The sequence below is a fragment of the Muntiacus reevesi genome, chromosome 15 (assembly GCF_963930625.1).
Source record: "Muntiacus reevesi chromosome 15, mMunRee1.1, whole genome shotgun sequence".
Taxonomy (NCBI): domain Eukaryota; kingdom Metazoa; phylum Chordata; class Mammalia; order Artiodactyla; family Cervidae; genus Muntiacus; species Muntiacus reevesi.
Window position 1 is genome coordinate 30,084,337 of NC_089263.1, and position 21,152 is coordinate 30,105,488.

Below are 21,152 nucleotides of genomic sequence, written 5' to 3' on the forward strand. Positions count from 1 at the left end.
TAAGATGAGTACGTTCTGAGGATGTAGGGTATAGCATGGAGATTATAGTTGATACTGAAGGACTGTATACAGAGGTAAATAGTCAAGTTAGATAGAGCAAAAACTGGTGAATCTGACATCAAATGGATTACAAAAACTTAAAGCAAGCCTTACCTTACATTCCACCACACTCTGATCTGATTCACAAGTCACATAGATTTCATCTACTGCCCGGCGAAGGTTGTCAAAAAGAAACGCCCAGTATCGAGCTCTTAGATCAACTTTCCGAGGGTGTCTTGTTTTAGTGGGACTTTTATCAAAGTGTTTATCTCCAGTTGTAGATGATGTCATTTTACAGTCTACTGTAGTGTTCTGAGGAAATAAAACATGAAAAAAAATTTTTGATGCCTCCAGGAACTAGATTTTTTTATAAATCACATTTTTTTAACATAAATACTTAAAAACATGATGTCCTTCCTTTCACCTTACATCACACTGAATTCATCAAAACAAAGCTTCTCATTTTAAATAAAATCAGCAGGTTTGTAATATCAATTACATGTCTCATTGAAAATTAGGATGATTTTAATGATGAATAGACTCTTGGTCAAAAAAGAGCACTAAAAGGGCTCCTGGTTTACTAAAATACATGTATGGCATATTTAAATACATTAACAAATAATAGATAACCATTTCATCATTGTGAAGTTGCTGGCATATATTATTTTCATTTAGAAATGACATATTCTCTACTTATATTCAGTTACTTAACTTCATCTTAAACCATTTTTCCACTAAAAGTAAAAATCAACATACAAATACAAAACAATTTACTAGAAAAGAATATTGATGAATAAAACCAAGCATCAGCTGCAGAGCAGATTCACCAAATAAACTACAGCATTCATATGACCCAGTCTTTCCTCGGTAGTACAGGCAGACTTTGGAAATACAAGATTATATTCTATACTTTTACAGACTACCAAAGAATCATTCCACCACAAACATGAGTAAGTAGTTTATAGGAAGACTTGAACCTTCTCACTAGAAGTACAAACGAGTTGCTTTTCTCTCTGTGGCTACTTAAACTGATAAGTAAATAAATACTTGTACCACAGTTAGAACAGCAAACAATCCCAAGTTTCTTTGGGTTGTCCTGTGTGTGTGTAAATCACTCCTACTAGCTTGTCTGTTTTCCCTTCTTCATATAAGAGTCCCAGAGTGAAGAACACCCAAAGTAGAAGCTAATAGGCTTCAGTGTTGTTTTATGCTTTGGCCTTCAAAGTAACAGTGGTTTCTATACTTCAAACTCTTTTATAGCCAGCCTTTGGCTTATACAGAATCTTCATTACCAAAAGGCAAGCAAACAAAACATTTACACACACAAAGACACACACTCTTAAGAGGCTGAGATGGAGCTGCTCATCCTCCTTCCACAGTCCCTCATCCAGATGAAGACTGTCAGACACAGCAAATAAAAATTAGTAAATATTTTATCTGACAGTCCTAATCCAGGCCCAGATTCTCAACACTCAAGCAATAAAATTTAAAGTAATCATCAACAACCCACAAAATCTTTGCCTTAATGGCTCTCCAAGTACTTTCCAACTCTAGTAGTAATGATTTAATTATGATAGTAAATATCCCCTTATACAAATTTTAAAGTATGTATTATTAGCTGCACTTTACAGCTTAGAAAACTGAGATTTACAGACTGGTTTGTGCAAGATCATAGAGCCACAGGAGACCATATTCCAGTTAGAGCTCTGCAATTACACCACTGACTTCCCGTTACACTGCACCCCAAGGCCCTGTGCTAACAGCCCTTTACCAGATATTCCAGACCACCTCATTTCTCTACCTATATTTCACACAACCTTAAAATTCACTTGAATTTTCCTGAATTATACCTCCATCACAAACTTTTTCTAGAATAATCAGTGAAGCACTAGTAGCTTCCTGTGAGTTCAGATACTAACTGTATGAAAATCTCAAAAATACTCTAACTCATTTTTACCCATTTATGTATTTACCCTATCATGTATATATGTATATTATTCAAATACTTTAACCAACCTTTCTTAAAATGCATAATAGGCAAAACTGCTTTCAGGTTAAGATGTTTCTATTCTCTGTGATTGCTCTATGTGAGACTTCTATTAAGAAAGACTCTAGAAAGGAATAAATCACAGCTAGGTAATTCTATCTGAAGGGCAATGTACTATGCAAATCTGACATTTAAGTTTGACAAAAATAGCAATACTTTATATGTGCACATTTATTTTACGAATGGCTTTTTTTAATTGCAGGATAATTGCTTTATGCTTTCCCTGGTGGCCCAGTAGTAAAGAATCAGCCTGCCAAACAGAAGATGCAGGTTTGATCCCTGGGTTGGGAAGATACCCTGGAGAAGGAAATGGCAACCTGCTCCAGTGTTTCTGCCTAAGAAATCCCATGAACAGTGAAGCCTGGAAGGGCTACAGTCCATGGGGTCGTAAAGCAACTTAGCAACTAAACAACAATAGATTTACAGTACTGTGTTGGTTTCTGCTTATAACAACATGAACCAGCTTAAGTGTATATATATGCCCTTGCTGCTGAGGCTCCCTCCTGCTGCCTACCCCGCCCCTCTAGGTCATCACAGAGCACCACGCTAAGCTCCCTGCGCACTACAGCCGCTTCCCGCTCGCTAGCTATTTCACACATCGTAGTGTACACACGGCAATGCTGCTCTCTCAATCTGCCCCACCCACTTGAAAACATATCATGTAATGTTCAAAACAAAGTATTAATATGAAGACAGGACAAATATTATTATCCCTATTTTGTACATGATAAAACTAAGGCTTAGTAAGATTCAATTTTTTGACATAGTGAAAAGGCTGAATGACAGAACTGGGACCAGAACCTAGACTTCCAACTTCTGCTTCACTGTTCACAGCGCATTTCACAAAGCACCTAGCCCACAGTAAGTACCCATAAAATGTCAGCTATGATTAGAGGGGGAAAGATAAAGAGGAAAAGAAATATGCTCAAAGAAAAATGTGAATAAACTAACGGCAAAATTGCCAAACTTCTGAAGAAAGGTAGAAGAGACATGTCAAACTGTCTGATAAGTCTGTATAAAGTTTCAAAATATAGGGTTCTTTACCAACCACTGATAAAAATAATAGCAGTGATAATAATAACTGCAGCAGCACTTAACATTCATGGCATGCTTGCTATGTGCCAGGCACTGTGTTAAGTGCTTTCCATATAGCTATATTTCATTTAATCTTTGAAGTAATTTTTATCATAGTTACTATTTTTTATTTACTGGCTGTGCTGGGTCTTCATTGCTTCGTGGGCTTCTCTCCAGTTGTGACAAGTAGAGGTCACTCTCTAGTTGCGGTGTGCAGGCTTCTCACCGTGGTGGCTTCTCTTGCTGCAGAACATGGGTTCTAGGCACCAGAGCTTCAGCAGCTGCAGCTCCCAGGCTCTGGGTACAGTCTCAATAATTGTCATGCCCAGGCTTAGTTGCCCCAAGACATGTGGGACCTTTCCTGACCACGGATTGAATCCATGTCTCCTGCTTTAGCAGGCAGATTCTTTACCACTGAGCCACCAGGGAAGCCCATCGTAGTTACAACTATTAGCTCCATTTTTTACAGGAGAAAACTTAGGTGTAGCTAAATTAAATGATAAACCCAAAGTCTCACACTAAGAGACAAAGCCAAGAATCAAAATTAGGTAACCACTTCCTTGCCAACATCTGCAGGATCATCGCAAAAGCAAGAGAGTTCCAGAAAAATATCTACTTCTGCTTTACTGAAAAACATCTACTTTCTGCTTTGACTACGCCAAAGCCTTTGACTGTGTGGATCACAACAAATTGTAGATAATTCTTAAAGAGATGAGAATATCAGACCATCTGACCTGCCTCCTGAGAAATCTGTATGTAGGTCAAGAAGCAAGAGTTAGAACCGGACATGGAACAACAGACGGGTTCCTAATCAGGAAACGAGAACATCAAAGCTGTGTATTGTCACCCTACTTATTTAACTTATATGCAGAGTACATTATGCCAAATGCTGGGCTGGATGAAGCACAAGCTGGAATCAAGATTGCCAGGAGGAATATCAATAACCTCAGATATGCAGATGACATCACCCTTATGGTAGAAAGTGAAGAAGAGTTAAAGAGCCTCTAGATGGAAATGAAAGAGGAGAGTGAAAAAGTTGGCTTAAAGCTCAACATTCAGAAAACTAAGATCATGGCATCCAGTCCCATCACTGCATGGCAAACAGATGGGGAAACAATGGAAACAGAGAGAGACTTTATTGTTTTGGACTCCAAAATCACTGCAGATGGTGACTGCAGCCATGAAATTAAAAGATGCTTGCTCATTGGAAGAAAAGCTATGACAATCCTAGACAGCATATTAAAAAGCAGAGACATTACTTTACCCACAAAGGTCTGTCTAGTCAAAGCTATGGTTTTTCCAGTAGTCATGTATGGATATGAGAGTTGGACTATAAAGAAAGCTGAGCACCAGAGAATTGATGCTTTAAACTGTGGTGTTGGAGAAGACTCTTGAGAGCCCCTTGGACTGCAAGGAGATCCAACCAGTCCATCCTAAAGGAAATCAGTCCTGAATATCCATTGGAAGGACTGATGCTGAAGCTAAAACTCCAATGCTTTGACCACCTGATGCAAAGAACCAACTCACTGGAAAAGACCCTGATGCTGGGAAAGACTGAAGGCAGGAGAAGGGGACGACAGAGGATGAGAAGGTTGGATGGCATCACCGATGTGATGGACTTGAGTCTGAGTAGGCTCCAGGAGTTGGTGATGGACAGGACAGAACAGGGAAACCTGGCGTGCTGTAGTTCATGGAGTTAGACACGACTGAGTGATTGAACCGATCTCATTGCTATGGCTTACTGTGCCTGTTTCCAAGACATGCAACAGAAGAAAAAGCGATCTAAACTTCTGGAAAAAGCTAAACACAACTGAACTTCATGTTTTAAATAAAATTCAAAATAACAAATGCTATATACTAATTTAATCAATCACTTTTGAGAGAAAACAAGGAAGAAAGAAAAGAAAAAGAGAGGGAAAGGGGAAGGAGAAAACTGAGATTTCTCACTTCCCTCTCTTAGAACTCCTGTCAACTCCCCCTGATAACCTGACAACACCTATGGACCTAAACATCTGGCAACAACTGATCTTTTTACTGTCTCCATATTTCCTCTTTTCCAAAACATGTTAAGGTTGGAATCATACAGTATGTAACCTTTTCAGATTGGCTTCTTTTCCTTAGTAATACACAATTAATTTCCCCTATGTCTTTTCATGGCCTGATAGATCATTTCTTTCTAGAGCTGAATAATATTCCATTGTCTAGATGTACCATGGTTTATTTACCCATTCATCTACTGAATAACATCCTAGTTGCTTCCAAGTTTTGCCAATTATAAAGAAGGCTGCTATAAATCCATGTACATGTTTTGGTGTAGACATAAGTTTTCAACTCATCTTCATCTACACCAAAGGCATGACTGTAGAATCACAAGGTAAGAGTATATTTACTTCTGTAAGAAACTGCCAAACTGTATTCCCAAGTGGCTGAATTCTCACTCTGAATTCTCACCAGTATTGAATGAGAATTTCTGTGGCTCTTCATCCTCACCAGCAATTGGAGTTGTCAGAGTTCCCAATTTGGTCATTCTAATAGGTGTGTGATGGTAGCTCATTGTTCTAATTTGCATTCCCCTGATAGCAAATGATGTGGCATACCTTTTCACATGCTATCGGTACATCCTCTTTGGTGAGTTGGTTGTTAAGGTCTTCAGCTCATTTTTCAATCAGGTTGTTTCTTACTGTTGAGTTAAGAATTCTTTGTATATTTTGGATAACAGTTACCTCATGTTACCAGACGTTATTGGACATCTTTTATTGGATGTCTTTTTCCAAATACATTCTCCCAAGTCTGTGACTTATCTTCTCATTCTTTTGACATCATCTTTTGCAAAAGTTCTTAATTTTAATGAAATACAGCTTATCAATGATTTCTTTCAGAAATCATGCCCTCATTACTGTACCTAAAGTCATTACCATACCCAAGGTCTTTTAGGTTTTCTCCAAGGTTATCAGCTAGGAGTTTTACACTTCTACATTTAAGGTCAATGGTTCATTTTGAGTTAATTTTTTGTGAAGAATGCAAGGTCTGTGTCTGGATTCTTTTTTTTTTCCCATATAAATGTCCAGTTGTTCCAGCACTATTTGTTGAGAAGACTATTTTTGCACCACTGTATTGGCTTTTCTCCTTTGTCAAAGGTCAGTTGACTACTATGTGGGTCATATTATGACTATTATTTCTATTCTGTTCCAGATATCTATTTGTCTTTTCTTCTCCAATATCACCCTGCCTTGATTACTGTGGCTTTATTTAAGTCTTGCAGTTGGTTGGTGTCAGTCTTCCAATTTTGTTCTTCTCCTTCAATACTGTGATGCCTATTCTGTGTCTTTTGCTTTACCATATACACATTAGAAGTAGTTTACTGATATCTATAAAATAATTTGCTGGGACTGTATTGACTATATTCTTCAAAACAGAAAGAAATGAAATCCTGATAATATTGAGTCTTCCTATTCATGAACATGGAACATCTCTTCATTTATTTAGTGCTTTAATTTCATTCATCAAAGTTTTATCATTTTCCTCATATAAATCTTCTATATATTCTGTTAAATTTATACCTACTTAATTTTATACCTAATTTATACCTATTTAAATTTATACCTATTTAATTTTGAGGAGTGCTGATATAAAGTGGTACTATGTATTTCATTTCAAATACCACTAACTCACTGGTGGTACACAAGAAAGCAACTGATGTTAAAGCAAGTATGTTAATCTTGTATCTTGCAACCTTCTATAATCAATTACTAGTAATAGGAGTTTTTGGTTGACTCTTTGAGATTTCTTATATAGATGATCATGTCATCTATGAACAAAGACAGTTTTATTTCTTCCTTCCCAATCCGTTTACCTTGTATTCCCTTTTCTTGTACTACTGCATGAACTAGAACTTCTATCACAATGTTGAAAAGCAATTCCTCATAACAGACCTTAATGGGAAAGCTTCTAGTTTCTCTCATTAGTATCATGTTAGCTGTAGGGTTTTGTTTTTTAATTAAGTTGAGGAAGTTCCCCTCTATTCCTAGTCTTAAAGTTGGAGAATTTAGTCAAACTTTTTTTTCTTGCAACTGTTGATATAATAACAGGATTTTTCTTTTTTAGCCTGTTGCTGTGATGAATTCCATTGATTTATTTTCAAATGATGAACCAACCTTGCACATTTGGGATAAATTCCACTTGCTCATGGTGCCATTCTATTTAAATATTGTTGAATATGACTTGCTAATATTTTGTTGAGGATTTTTATATCTACGTTCATGAGAGTCATTGGTCTGCAGTTTCCTTGTCGTGTCTTTGTCTGGTTGTGGTGTTAGAGTAATGTCAGTCTCATAAAATGAGTTAGGAAGTATTTCCTCTGCTTCTGCCCTCTAAAATGGATTGTAGAGAATTTATATAATGTCTTCCTAAAATGCTTGGTAGAATTCAACAATGAATCCATCTCAGCCTGGTACTTTCTGTTTTGGAAGGTTATCAATTATTGACTTAATCTCTTTAACAGATTTATATTTATTCAGAGTGTCTATTTCATCTTGAGTGAGTTTTTATAGATTCTGTCTTTCAAACAATCAGTTCATTTAGTCCTGGTTATCTGTAACAAAGGGTTCTTCATAGTATTCTTTTATTATCCCCTTTTAATGCCCATGGCATGTGGAGAGTAATGAATAACGAGGGACATGAAATAGGATTTGGGGACAGAATTAGCCACATCGGGACAGTGGTCATAAAGGTCAAAAGAGCCTATTCAACATAATTGATACTTTTCTCCAGCTACATTCAAATGCATGAGTGCAGAGCAGAATACGTATAAAGGTGGCTATAATTAGGACAGCTCTGTCAAACATGAACTACTAAGGGACAGGGTAGCCAGACAGTCGGGAGAATATGCAAGAACATAATCATGACAGGCAAACCACAGAATCTCAGGTGGATTTCCAGGGAAGTGTGGCCATATGTAGTGTTCAGTTCAGTTCAGTTCAATCGCTCAGTCATGTCCGACTCTTTTGCGACCCCATGGACTGCAGCACACCAGGATTCCCTGTCCATCACCAACTCTCAGAGCTAACTCAAACTCATTTCCATTGCATCAGTGATGCCATCCAACCATCTCATCCTCTGTCATCCCCTTCTCCTCCTGCCTTCAATCTTTCCCAGCATCAGAGTCTTTTCCAATGAGTCAGTTCTTCACATCCGGTGGCCAAAGTATTAGAGTTTCAGCTTCAGCATCAGTCCTTCCAATGAATATTCAGGACTGATTTCCTTTAGGATAGACTGGTTGGATATCCTTGTAGTCCAAGGGGCTCTCAAGAATCTTCTCCAACACCACAGTTCAAAAGCATCAATTCTTTGGTGCTCAGCTTTCTTTATAGTCCACCTCTCACATCCATACATGACTACTGGAAAAATCATAGCTCTGAAGGCAAAGTAATGTCTCTGCTTTTTAATATGATGTTTAGGATTGTCAAAGCATTTCTTCCAAGGAGCAAGCATCTTTTAATTTTGTGGCTGCAGTCACCATCTGCAGTGATTTTGGAGCCCCCCAAAATAAAGTCTCTCACTGTTTCCATCGTTTCCCCATCTATTTGCCACGAAGTGATGGGACCAGACGCCATGATCTTCATTTTCTGAATGTTGAGTTTTAAGCCAACTTTTTCAGTCTCCTCTTTCACTTCCATCGAGAGGCTCTTTAGTTCTTCTTCTGCCATAAAGGTGGTATCATCTGCATATCTGAGGTTACTGATATTTCTCTTAGCAATCTTGATTCCAGCTTGTGCTTCATCTACCCCGGCATTTCACATGATGTACTTTGCACAGAAGTTAAATAAACAGGGTGACAATATACAGCTTTGACGTACTCCTTTTCTGATTTGGAATCAGTCTGTTGTTCTATATCCAGTTCGAACTCTTGCTTCTTGACCTGCATACAGATTTCTCAGGTCAGGTTGTCTGGTATTCCCATCTCTTTAAGAATTTTCCACAGTTTGTTGTGATCCACACAGTCAAAGGCTTTGGTGTAGTCAATAAAGCAAAAGTAGATGTTTTTCTGAAACGCTTGCTTTTTTGATGATCCAACAGATGTTTGTAATTTGATCTCTGGTTCCTCTGCCTTTTCTAAATCCAGCTTGAACATCTGAAGTTCACGGTTCACATACTGTTGAAGCCCGGCTTGGAGAATTTTAGCATTACTTTGCTACCATGTGAGATGAGTGCAATTGTACAGTAGTGTGAACATTCTTTGGGATTGCCTTTCTTTGGGATTGGAATGAAAACTGACCTTTTCCAGTCCTGTGGCCACTGCTGAGTTTTCCAAATTTGCTGGCATATTGAGTGCAGCACTTTCACAGCCTCATCTTTTAGTATTTGTAATAGCTCATTTGGAATTCCATCACCTCCACTAGGCTTGTTTATAGTGATGCTTCCTTAGGCCCACTTGATTTCACATTCCAGGATATTTGGTTCTAGGTGAGTGATCATACCATCGTGGTTATCTGGGTCATGAAGATATTTTTTGTATAGTTCTTCTGTTTATTCTTGCCACCTCTTCTTAATATCTTCTGCTTCTGTTAGGTCCATAACATTTCCATCTTTTATAGTGCCCATCTTTGCATGAAATGTTCCCGTGGTATCTCTGATTTTCTTGAAGTGATCTCTAGTCTTTCCCATTCTACTGTTTTCCCTATATGGAAAACATTATATTGTTTTCCTTATATGGAGTATAAGGGATAATGAAAAGGTGGTAGGATCAGTCAATTACTGATTGCATGGAATCTATAGACTGCAAAGAATTATTATAGTCACATGATCAGAGAGAAAAAGGAAGAAAGAAAGATGACAGGTAGAAGAGGGATGGCTGAGACTGAGATCCTAGGAGAGTCACCACTAGTGAGAACAAGCCAAGACCATAGGAATGAGCAGAAGACAAACCACTGGAGGAAAGAAATGTAAAAAATTTAGAGGATAGCAAATGGTAGAGCGCGCACACTGAGCCTGAAAATTATACCTTCAAGGATTAAGGAGAAGTGACCTGGACTTCTATTTAAGTGCCGCAACAAGAAGGGGAAGCAGGTGGCATAGCCTGATGGCATGTGCTTTAAATTTGAGGAGTTTTAGGAGATGGGAGAAAGCCTGCCTGAAATACCAGTGAGGAAGAAGCAGGAAACATAACCTACCTCTAGGATCAGAGGTAGGAGTGCTGTGGGGGTGAGGTGGGAGGGAAACAACTACTACTTAAAACAACTGTGGAAGAAGCAGCATCCCCACAGGTGAGTTAGCATTTAGCTAGAACAAGAAGGTAAACGGAATGTTCAGAGAAAAGAGGAACACAGAAAATTTTGCTGATGATAAACCTCCTTCTAGAGGGCAAAGTGGTAAAATTTCATGAGTAGTGCAGAGATATTTCCCTGATAACTACTGAAACTGAGCGTCTTTTCATAGGTTTACCGGCTATTCAAGTTTCCCCCATCTTTTATTGGGTTATTTGTCCTTTTACTGATGAATTTTAGCTTTTATAAAGTCTTCATATATGGTATCTTCTCCCTGTCAGGATCATCTTAAGTTTTTTAGCATAAAAATTTCAATATATCCATCAATTATGCTTTTGTCTTATCTAAGAAAGCTTCTTGTAATTCAATGTCATAAATATATCCTTCCAGATAACTGAAATTTTTTATTTTCCCATTTGTTCTTTAGCCCATCAATAATTTATTTTTTTATATTATGTGAAAATAATCTTATATTTTATTTGTAATTTAATTGCATTACAGTCAGAGAACAGGTTGTGTCTAGATTCTACACTCTTGTCTGACTTCTATTTACTGAGACTCCTTTATAATCTAGGAAAGTGATCAATTTTTGCATATGCTTTGTGTACACTATTTGAGTGCCAATGAATATACATACACACATACCCATACATGTATGTATTTATATGAGCTCAAGCATAATTGTGTCTTAACTCTATATTCTTACCATTTTTTCTGTTTGATCTATCAGTTTCTGAGTAAAGGATATTAATATTTACCACTATGATCACGAATTCACCTTTCCCCCTTGTAATTCTATTAGACTGTTTTAAATATTTCAAGCCTATGCTGTTAGGTACCTAAAAGATTTGTACTTTTATACTCCTTGCATAATTATTCATTTTACCATTATATAATTTCCTTCTTTCGGTTATCAATGCTTTTCATGTTGAATTTCACCTGGTTTGATATGAATACTACTATTCTAGCTTTAGAGTACATCTAAAGCATAAAGTATTTTGCCTGGATTTTTTTCTGTTTCAAACCTTTCCTTGACATTTTAAATGTGTCTCTTTTAAGCAGTATATTTGCTGGTGCTCAGCCACTCAGTTATGTCTGACTCTCTGTGATCCCATGGACTGCAGCATGCCAGGCTTCCCTTTCCTTCACCATCTCCTGAAGCTTACTCAAACGTATGTCTATTAAGTCGGTAATGACATAAAATCATCTCATTCTCTGTCTTCTCCTTCTCCTCCTGCCTTCAATCTTTCCCAGCATCAGTGTCTTTTCTAATGACTCATCTCTTCGCATCAGGTGGCCAAAGTACTGGGCTTCACTTTCAGCATCAGTTCTTCCAATGAATACTCAGGGTTGACTTCTTTTAGGATTGACTGCTTTGATCTCCTTGCTGTCCAACAGACTCTCAAGAGTCTTTTCCAACATCACAATTCAAAAGCATCAATTCTTCGGTGCTCTGCCTTCTTTAGGGTCCAACTCACATCCATACATAACTACTGGAAAAACAAAAGCTTTAACTACACAGACCTTTGTCGGCAAAGTAATGTCTCTGCTTTTTAACATGCTGTCTAGGTTTGTCATAGCTTTTCTTCCAAGCAGCAAGCGTCTTTTAATTTCCTGGCTGCAATCACCATCCACAGTGATCTGCAGAGCCCAATAAAGTAAAGTCTGTCACTGTTTCCATTGTTTCCCCATCTAGTTGCCATGAAGTGATGGGACCAGATGCCATGATCTTATTAGTATTTTGAATGTTGAGTTTGAAGCCAGCTTTTTCACTCTCCTCTTTCACCTTCATCAAGAGACTCTTCAGTTCCTCTTTGCTTTTGGCCTGCATATCTGAGGTTATTGATATTTCTCCCAGCAATCTTAAATTAAGCAGTACATAATTCACTTTAAAATGAGAGGTTTAAAAAAGACCTATACATAGAAAACTATAAAACACTGATGAAAGAAATCAAAGAGGACACAAACAGATGGAGAAACATACCGTGTTCATGGATTGGAAGAATCAATATTGTCAAAATGGCTATTCTACCCAAAGCAATCTATAGATTCAATGCAATCCCTATCAAGCTACCAACAGTGTTTTTCACAGAACTAGAACAAATAATTTCACAATTTGTATGGAAATACAAAAAACCTCAAATAGCCAAAGTAATCTTGAGAAAGAAGAATGGAACTGGAGGAATCAATCTGCCTGACTTCAGACTCTACTACAAAGCCACAGTCATCAAGACAGTGTGGTACTGGCACAAAGACAGAAATATAGATCAATGGAACAGAAGAGAAAGCCCAGAGATAAATCCACGAACCTATGGACACCTTATCTTTGACAAAAGAGGTAAGGATATACAATGGAAAAAAAGACAACCTCTTTAACAAGTGGTGCTGGGAAAACTGGTCAACCACTTGTAAAAGAATGAAACTAGAACACTTTCTAACACCATACACAAAAATAAACTCAAAATGGATTAAAGATCTAAATGTAAGACCAGACACTATATAACTCCTACAGGAGATCATAGGCAAAACACTCTCTGACATGAATCACAGCAGGATCCTCTATGACCCACCTCCCAGAATATTGGAAATAAAAGCAAAATAAACAAATGGGACCTAATGAAAATTAAAAGCTTTTGCACAACAAAGGAAACTATAAGTAAGGTGAAAAGACAGCCCTCAGATTGGGAGAAAATAATAGCAAATGAAGAAACAGACAAAAGATTAATCTCAAAAATATACAAGCAACTCCTGAAGCTCAATTCCAGAAAAATAAATGACCCAATCAAAAAATGGGCCAAAGAACTAAACAGACATTTCCCCAAAGAAGACATACAGATGGCTAACAAACACATGAAAAGATGCTCAACATCACTCATTATCAGAAATGCAAATCAAAACCACAATGAGGTACCATTACACGCCAGTCAGGATGGCTGCTATCCAAAAGTCTACAAGCAATAAATGCTGGAGAGGGTGTGGAGAAAAGGGAACCCTCTTACACTGTTGGTGGGAATGCAAACTAGTACAGCCACTATGGAAAACAGTGTGGAGATTTCTTAAAAAACTGGAAATAGAACTGCCATATGACCCAGCAATCCCACTCTTGGGCATACACACTGAGGAAACCAGATCTGAAAGAGACACGTGCACCCCAATGTTCATCGCAGCACTGTTTATAATAGCCAGGACATGGAAGCAACTTAGATGCCCATCAGCAGACGAATGGATAAGGAAGCTGTGGTACATATACACCATGGAATATTACTCAGCCGTTAAAAAGAATTCATTTGAATCAGTTCTAATGAGATGGATGAAACTGGAGCCCATTATACAGAGTGAAGTAAGCCAGAAAGATAAAGATCATTACAGCATACTAACACATATATATGGAATTTAGAAAGATGGTAATGATAACCCTATATGCAAAACAAAAAAAGAGACACAGATGTACAGAACAGACTTTTGAACTCTGTGGGAGAAGGCGAGGGTGGGATGTTTTGAGAGAACAGTATGTATGTTATCTTTGGTGAACAGATCACCGGCCCAGGTGGGATGCATGAGAAAGGTGCTCGGGCCAGGTGCACTGGGAGGACCCAGGGGAATGGGGTGGGGTGGGGGAGGTGGGAGGGGGGATCGGGATAGGGAATACATGTAACTCCATGACTGATTCATGTCAATGTATGACAAAACCCACTGAAATGTTGTGAAGTAATTAGCCTCCAACTAATAAAAATAATTGAAAAAAAAAATAAAAAAATAAAATAAAATGAGAGGGTTAATTCAGCCACCTTGACTTTTAGGAACTGAATTTAATCAGTTTACATGTATTATGCTAGCTAAAATATTTATATTTAATATCTACCACTATCTTTTGTGTTTTTCATTTACTATGATTTTTTCCTCTTTTTTTTTCTTTCTCTTGTCTTCTATTTAGTTGAAAGTTAAAGTCACTCAATCCTGTCTGACTCCTTGCAACCCAATGATTATATAGTCCATGGAATTCTCCAGGCAAGAATACTGGAGTCGGTAGCCACTCCCTTCTCCAGGGGATTGTCCCAGCCCAGGAATCGAACCCAGGTCTCCTGCATCACAAAAAGATTCTTTACCATCTGAGACACCAGGGAAGCCCAAGAATACTGGAGTGGGTAAGCTTTGGTTTATTCACTTTCTCTTTCCCTCTGTTTATTTGGAAATTGTGCCCACTTGTTTTCTTCCTTTAATAGCTAGCCTTAAACAAAGACACCTTCTTAAAGAAGACAAGGATTTTATCACACTAACTTCCCTGCAAACTCCTATAATCTATATTCTATGTCTTAATATTGTTTAAAATTGTAGCTCCACCTCTCTAAATTTAACTGTGTGAGTGTTTTTTAAAACATCAATAGTTAATGAGATTTACTGACATATTTTACAGCTACCTTTTAATCTAGCTCCCTTCTCCAGGTTACCTTTTCTTCTTTGCTGAAGTATATCTTTAATAGTCCTTTCATTAACGGTCTGTAGGTGGCAAACCCTTAGCATTTGTACATCTAAAAATGGCTTTATTTCACTCTTGCACGTGAATTATCATTTGAATGGGCACAGAATTCTAGATTAAAAGTTATTTCACCTTATAACTGCAGATATTGCTCCACTCTTCTTTTGTTCATAACAAGGGTTATTGTTATTCCTCTGTGGTTTTGTTTACTTTCTGGGGTTTTAAGAGTTTTATCCTTAATTCTAATATTTTGCGGGTTCTCTAGAATATGCATGCATGCTAAGTTGCTCAGTCATGTTTGACTCTGTGAAACTCTTTCTGTCCATGAGATTCTCCAGGCAAGTATACTGGAGTGGTTGCCATTTCTTCCTCCAGGGGATCCTGGACTAGCAGGCCAGTTCTTTACCACAGTCCTTCTCTACAATGTATCTAAGTATAAATCTATTTTTACATAGCCTGCTTAGCTCTACAATTACCCTCTTGAGAACTCAAAGTAAGGAAAATGTTAACAGTATCTTCTCCAAATACTGCATGCCCACTATTCATCCTCTATTTCAAAAGTCCTAGAAGGCATATGTTAGAATTTCTCAATTCCTCTTTCCTATTTTCCATCTCTTCAGTTCTCTGAGATATGTTCTAAATCCTCTTAAGTAATATCTTTCAATTCGCGAATTCTCTCTTTAATTTCTTTTTTCAATATATCATTTATTCTTACTAATTGTAGGTTTTAAAATTTTCACTGACATTTTCATTTCTAAGATGTTCACTTTTATCTATAAATGTTCAAAATTAACATCCATCTTTTACTTCAGAATTTTCCTTTTTTTATTTTATCTTTCCTTTGAGGAATTTAAACTCATTTATTTGAACATCCTCTTTCAAAAAATGACCTTTTGGGCCTTCCCTGATGGCTCAGTAGTAAAGAATCCACCTGGCAACGCAGAAGACATGGGTTCAATCCCTGTTTGGGGAAGGTCCGTGTGCCTCAGAGCAACTAAGCCTGTGTACCACACAGGCTTATATATTTAGCCCATGCTCCAGAGCCCAAAACTACTGAAGCCCATGTGCTCCGGGGCCTGTGCTCTGTAACAAGAGAGGCCACTGCAATAAGAAGCCCACACACCACAACCAGAGAGTAGCTCCCACTGGCCACAACTAGAGAAAAGCCCACATAGCAATGAAGAGCCAGCACAGCCAAAAATTAATAAATAAATAAGATTGTTAAAAAGCGACCTTTTTTCATTAACTCATCTCTCATTTGTGGAATGTGTTGTTTATATCTTATATTTTAATTTGCAACCTTATTTTGCGTTTGTTTCTTTGACTTTAGTTTTTCATTTTGCTCATGCTCACTACATATGTACTAGTTTTACAGCTACCATCATCTGGCCCACCATGGTCCCACCTTCAGAGGTCTTTTATTGGGGACTTAAAGCTCTCACCCTTCAAGAATATAGCAGACTTAGTCATGAGCCAAAGGGCCATTCTCTTTTATTGCTTCAGATGTCAATTATCACAGGCCACAACCCCAGGCAGATTGTAGCATTCTTTGTCTCCTACTGCAGAATATTGCACAAACCTAAAGTTTTATACCATGAGTCTGGATCTGTTTTCCCACTACAGTCAGGGTGTTTCAGCCTTTCTTATCCCATAGGACTTGTCTAGTAAGTGTGTGTCCCCAACTTCATTTACCTGTGAATATTTTTGTTTGTTTTACTCCCAATCCACTGGGATTTTTATTTTATTTTTGAAAATCCTTTGTCTCTTTAATTAAAAAAAAAAAAATACTGTATGGCAGAAACCAACTCAATATGGTAAAGCAAATTTAAAAATAAATTTTAAAAAAAAGAAAAAAACCTTGTGGAAATTAGCTGCTGAATATTACACACTAAAAAAAATATTTTATCATTTATACCTTGTGTGTGAGAAGTGAAGAATATTTTATGGACTCACAATGCCACCTTGATTATAAGTCCATGTTTTCCTTATGCGTAGTTTTTGGTTTACATAATACATATTGGTATATTTGATAACATCAAACTAAAATTGTATGAAAAGTTCAGAGAAAATACCTATAGATTACAAAGTTAACTATAAATATGCGAAAACATTTTAAAAAATAAGGTAGGCTTGTGTTCTAAGATTCTAGTAGAATAATTTGAAAAATTTTAGATTCAATACATCTTGATTATCCTACAATTGAAAGGCATCATTATACTGAGAAAATAGATCATAGAAGAACTCACAAATATGGACTGTGCTACAAAAGAGTTAAGAGTGTAAAATGGAGAAACTGATGGAATGGGTTCAAATCTTGGCTGTGTTACATACTAGTAAGTTACATAAACTCTACCTCAGTTTCCTCATTTGTAAATGAAGATAATAATAATGCCTATAACATCGAAGGGCTGTTATAAGAAGCAAATTAATCTATGTAAAGTATTTAGTACAAGTTAGACATATAACATGCTATACACATTTGTTAAATAAAAGTTGTTACATTAAATTTTTATATGAAGATAAAACATAATCTCCAAATTCTGAAAAAGTAAATTTATAACTGAAACTAAAAACAAAAAAATAAAGTTATATATGCTGTACCTGTTTTGCTGTTTTATGAGTGCCTTGAATTGTCCTCTTTGATTTTCCACCAGTTTGACATTTAGATTTTCCTTAAAGCAAAATAGATAAATATATAGATCAACAAATAGATAATATAAAACTGAGCTATGCAAATCTTCCAGACATACTAACACCTAATCCCCTTCCACAGACCACAGAATAATCTATACATGGTGGAAGCAGTGGCAGACTTTATTTTGGGGGGCTCCAAAATCACTGCAGATGGTGACTGCAGCCATGAAATTAAAAGACGCTTACTCCTTGGAAGGAAAGTTATGACCAACCTAGACAGCATATTAAAAAGCAAAGATTACTTTGCCAACAAAGGTTCGTCTAGTCAAAGCTATGATTTTTCCAGTAGTCATGTATGGATGTGAGAGTAGAACTATAAAGAAAGCCAAGCGCCAAAGAATTGATGCTTTTGAACTGTGGTGTTGAAGAAGACTCTTCAGAGTCCCCTTGGACTGCAAGGAGATCCAACCAGTCTATCCTAAAGGAAATCAGTCCTGAGTGTTCATTGGAAGGACTGATGTTGAAGCTGAAACTCCAATACTTTGGCCACCTGATGTGAAGGACTGACTCATTGGAAAAGACCCTGATGCTGGGAAAGATTGAAGACAGGAGGAGAAGGGGACGACAGAGGATGAGATGGTTGAATGGCATCACCGACTCAATGGACATGAGTTTTAGTAAACTCCAGCAATGAAGAGGGAGGCCTGGTGTGCTGCAGTACATGAGGTTGCAAAGAGTCAGACACGACTGAGCGACTGAACTGAACTGGCCAATATGAACTACAGGTATAATAAAAAACAAATTTCCAAGGTACCAGAGACTGTTTTAATTGACTGACTTTCTTAGAACAGGAAAAAAATCAGACAGTCTGACAATTTAAAAACAAAGTCAAATGAGTGATACCCTTCAACTTACATACAACACTTTTGAAAATGCTTTTTGAAATCAAATTTTATTTTGACAATAAAATTAAGAATACATTTTTTACCATTTAAAAACTCAGTATTTCCTGGTGACTTGCTTGACCTCCCAAATTGTGTGTAATTATTTTATATTGTTAGGTTAATCATGTTTCCATCATGGTGAGCAATTGTAATTATCTTTTAATTTTTTTGTCTGGCTACTGATTTTGAAAACTGATAAATATCTTTCATTATTGTGATTATGTAGTTATTACTCACTTAATACCACTATATAATGATTGGTAAATGGAAAAACAATAGAATTCTTTATCACCAAAACTATCATTTAATAGAAAAACCTGTAATCACTTTTTAAAATCCAGATGCATATCAGATTATCTTGGAATTTTTTGAAAAATACAAATGCCCAGGTATTGTTTTTCCTTCACCAGAGCTCCAGATGTGTTTCTAAACAACTGGACTATATGAGGATTTTTTACTTTTATCTAGTTTGTTTGACTTTTTATATTTCATATTCAGTGCTCCCATTTCATTTAGTTTACATTTTCCAATTTCTCCATCTCTTTTTTTTAATGCTCTTTCTGAAGACTTTATCAAGTGTAGTAGAAAAGCTCTTATATAAATAATATGCATAATATATATTTAGAAAACTTAGGAATTTTTGCCTAACAAAAAAATTTGTGACATTTTGATTCCACTTGTTTTTGCTGTTCAGTTGCTCAGTCGTGTCCAACTCTTTGCGACCCCATGGACTGCAGCACGCCAGGCTTCCCTGTCCTTCAACATTTCCCGGAGTTTGCGCAAACTCCTGTCCATTGAGTCGGTGATGTTATCCAACCATCTCATCCTTGTCCTCTTCTCCTGCTGCCTTCTAGATCTTTCCCAGCATCAGGTTCTTTTCTAACAAATCAGCTCTTCACATCAGGTGGCCAAAGTATTAGGGCTTCAGCTTCAGCTTCAGCATCAGTCCTTCCAATGAATATTCAGGACTGACTTCCTTTAGGATTGACTAGTTTGATCTCCTTGCAGTTCAAGGGATTCTCAAGAGTCTTCTCCAACACCACAGTTCGAAAACATCAATTCTCCAGCCCTCAGCCTTCTTTATGGTCCAACTCTCACACCTGTACATGACTACTAGGAAAACCACAGCCTTGACTAGATGGACCTTTGCTGGCAAAATGACGTCTCTGCTTTTTAACATGCTATCTAGGTTTCTCATAGACTTTCTTCCAAAGAAGAAGTGTCTTTTAATTTCATGGCTGCAGTCACCATCTGCAGTGATCTGCAGTGATCTGCAGAGCCCAAGAAAATAAAGTCTGTCACTGTTTCCAATGTTTCTCGATCTATTGCCATAAAGTGAGGGGACCAGATGCCATGGTCTTAGTTTTTTGAATGTTGAGTTTTAAGTCAGCCTTTTCACTCTTTTTCACCTTCATCACTTGTTTGACTTAGTATAAATAGAATGCTAGATTTCTAATTTAAAAATTAGATATGCAACAAGCAACAAAGCTTTACTATATAGCACAGGGCTTCCCTGGTGGCTCAGACAGTAAAGCATCTGCCTGTAATGCAGGAGACCCGGGTTCGATCCCTGGGTCGGGAAGTTACCCTGGAGAAGGAAATGGCAACCCACTCCCATATTCTTGCCTGGAGAATTCCATGGACAGAGGAGCCTGGTGGACTACAGTCCATGAGGTTGCGAAGAGTTGGACATGACTCAGTGACTTTCAATTTCACAGGGAACTATATTCTGTATCTTGTAACTTGTAATGGAAAATAATTTCAGAAATAATATATATGTATATGTATAACTGAATCACACACAAAAAAAGAATTCTACTTTTTGAAATTTAGTAATATTTACCTTTTTGTCAGCTTTTCTAAATGTTCTATGGACATCTAACTACAATGTATGAGATACTAATTTTAAAGATATTTGTAGAGGATATAAGATTAATATAAATTAATATAAATAGAAATCTATTATAAAGTATTAATGACATCATTTAAGATGCTCCTATTCTTATTTTTTTGTATTTGATAAAATATTCTCAGAGAAATGTTAATATGTCTCACTATGATTATATATATATTTATCATTTCCCTTATAGTTCTTCTGATTTTTGCTTTATGTATCTTGTTTCTGATGGTTTATGACACCTATCTTCTTTGTGGATTGTACCTTTTATCATTAAAAATACTCATCTTTGTTTCATTTAAAAATAAATTAAGTAAAAAATAAAAACTCAGTATTTTCTGTTTTAATTTATCTGATTTATGAAATACAGTTTCATTTTGAAAAGGGAGATTCTCAGTTCTTTTGTATTTCTGCAGTTAGACAGAGCTTTCTCACTTGCTTTTTTTAAGAAAGACACTACTGTTTTATAATCATTCTATTCTTGAGTTATTCCAAAACAGGAGTAAAATTCTGTGATGTACAACAGAATAACTTTACTTTCTGCAAAATAATTTTGAGCCAGGACAGCTGAAACAGTAAGAATGAAGTGAGCCATAACACCTACTAACACTTTATCTGCACATCAGTGGGCCTGTCTCACTGTTCTACCAGGGTTAGAGGCAGAGAACTCTTTACTCCCCTATGCAGCTGTTTATTCATCCTTTCATCATAGAGAAGAATGTGCCAGAAGACTTATTAGAATATCCAGTAGAATAATCAGCTTAAAACAAGTGCTAAA

At 36.9% G+C, this 21,152-nt stretch overlaps 1 protein-coding gene across 2 annotated transcripts in view; it reads right to left on the bottom strand.

Moving 5' to 3' along the window:
• The window catches only part of SCAPER (S-phase cyclin A associated protein in the ER), a 398,005-nt gene that overhangs the window by 337,931 nt on the left and 38,922 nt on the right, over window positions 1-21,152 (bottom strand). For both annotated transcript variants that reach the window (XM_065906683.1, XM_065906682.1), the window contains exons 4-5: window positions 17,501-17,571; window positions 154-351 (exon numbers count right to left, since the gene is read on the bottom strand). In XM_065906683.1, the coding sequence (XP_065762755.1) occupies window positions 154-351; window positions 17,501-17,571 (269 nt within the window). The remainder of the gene's footprint in view (window positions 1-153; window positions 352-17,500; window positions 17,572-21,152) is intronic.